The sequence below is a fragment of the Acyrthosiphon pisum genome, chromosome A1 (assembly GCF_005508785.2).
Source record: "Acyrthosiphon pisum isolate AL4f chromosome A1, pea_aphid_22Mar2018_4r6ur, whole genome shotgun sequence".
NCBI lineage: Eukaryota > Metazoa > Arthropoda > Insecta > Hemiptera > Aphididae > Acyrthosiphon > Acyrthosiphon pisum.
Window position 1 is genome coordinate 170,058,600 of NC_042494.1, and position 1,249 is coordinate 170,059,848.

At 35.1% G+C, this 1,249-nt stretch overlaps 1 protein-coding gene across 1 annotated transcript in view; it reads right to left on the reverse strand.

The window, feature by feature from the left end:
• The window catches only part of LOC100160812, an 8,713-nt gene that overhangs the window by 2,714 nt on the left and 4,750 nt on the right, over positions 1-1,249 (reverse strand). Inside the window, exons 4-6 of the mRNA XM_001947957.5 lie at positions 902-1,172; positions 606-796; positions 374-510 (exon numbers count right to left, since the gene is read on the reverse strand). Of these exons, the coding sequence (XP_001947992.2) occupies positions 374-510; positions 606-796; positions 902-1,172 (599 nt within the window). The remainder of the gene's footprint in view (positions 1-373; positions 511-605; positions 797-901; positions 1,173-1,249) is intronic.

Sequence of the window (1,249 nt, forward strand, 5' to 3'; positions counted from 1 at the left end):
AAAAAAATATACATATATAATTCTAGGATAATAATTGTATTTAGATCAGTCAAACACCACTAACGATGTATGTAGAATATTTCCTAAATCTGTCCCCTTCAAAATGGTTCACTTTCGACAGCCTTAATTTTTAATTTTTATCACACATGTACTATAATATAAAACGAAAAAAAAATTGTGTTCTCCAGTGCCCCTTCCCTCCATACGGCACTGACACAGTAAGTACCTACAACTGACTTTCCAATTAATTAACATACTGCTGTGCATGGATAATTAATGGCACGCACAACAATGATTATTTACAGACTGGAGTTAAATTGCAATATTAAAATAATATTTGATAAAAATTAAATTTTCCGTATTGAAAACTTACCAGAACAGAAAGTGGGTGACGATTGTGTGGAAAAGCGTGTTGAATATTGACCATATGCAAAACGAAATCATGTAATGTTTAGTAAACAGCCCACACATGTTTTTCCATCGACCTTCGGATTTGTTCGTTTCGACAACCTATATGAACGACAGGAATTTAGCTACATGGGTTGGGGACACGACTCCATATTATTTTCGGGTTTTATTAAGTGAAAATAGGAGCAACGACGTACTTTGATTCTATTAACTACTCCGAAATTCAAAGCCGTGACTAAAATACTAGAATAAAAAACGGGTGAATAATTTTTATCCTTTTTATCGAAACTAAATACATCCACGAGCCACCCGATGAATATGGAAAACCCCCCCCAACCGATTGAAGCCCAACATTTTTGTTTTCCGAAATCCTCTGCAGATCTGTCTCCTGAAAACGTGATAATATATTCATAATTCATTTTCAATATTAAAGTAAATCGTATTACGCCGTTATTACCTAACTGGATAACTATAATATTATTGTGTTACTTACCCAAAGCATCGAGACAAATAGGATTTATTAATGTAGACGAAATAGTTATACAGGCCCAATACGTCGCCACTAGCGCGAAAAAAATCCAAAATTGATACAAGTTAAGAACGTTTCCTCTGTACGTCGTGACGGTAGCCACTTCCATTATTTTATCGTTCGAACAGTTCGCGATATGGCAAAATGTTTTCAAATGGCATCGACAGGTGGGTGAAAGTATTTGCGTGCCATTTATTTGGACAGACATCACTTGAAAGACGTAAGAGTTTGCAATCTAGTATGACAAAATGCATAATATTCGAATTATAATGTGATGTGATGCAGAGGCGTGCTCAGGATTTATCTATGGGG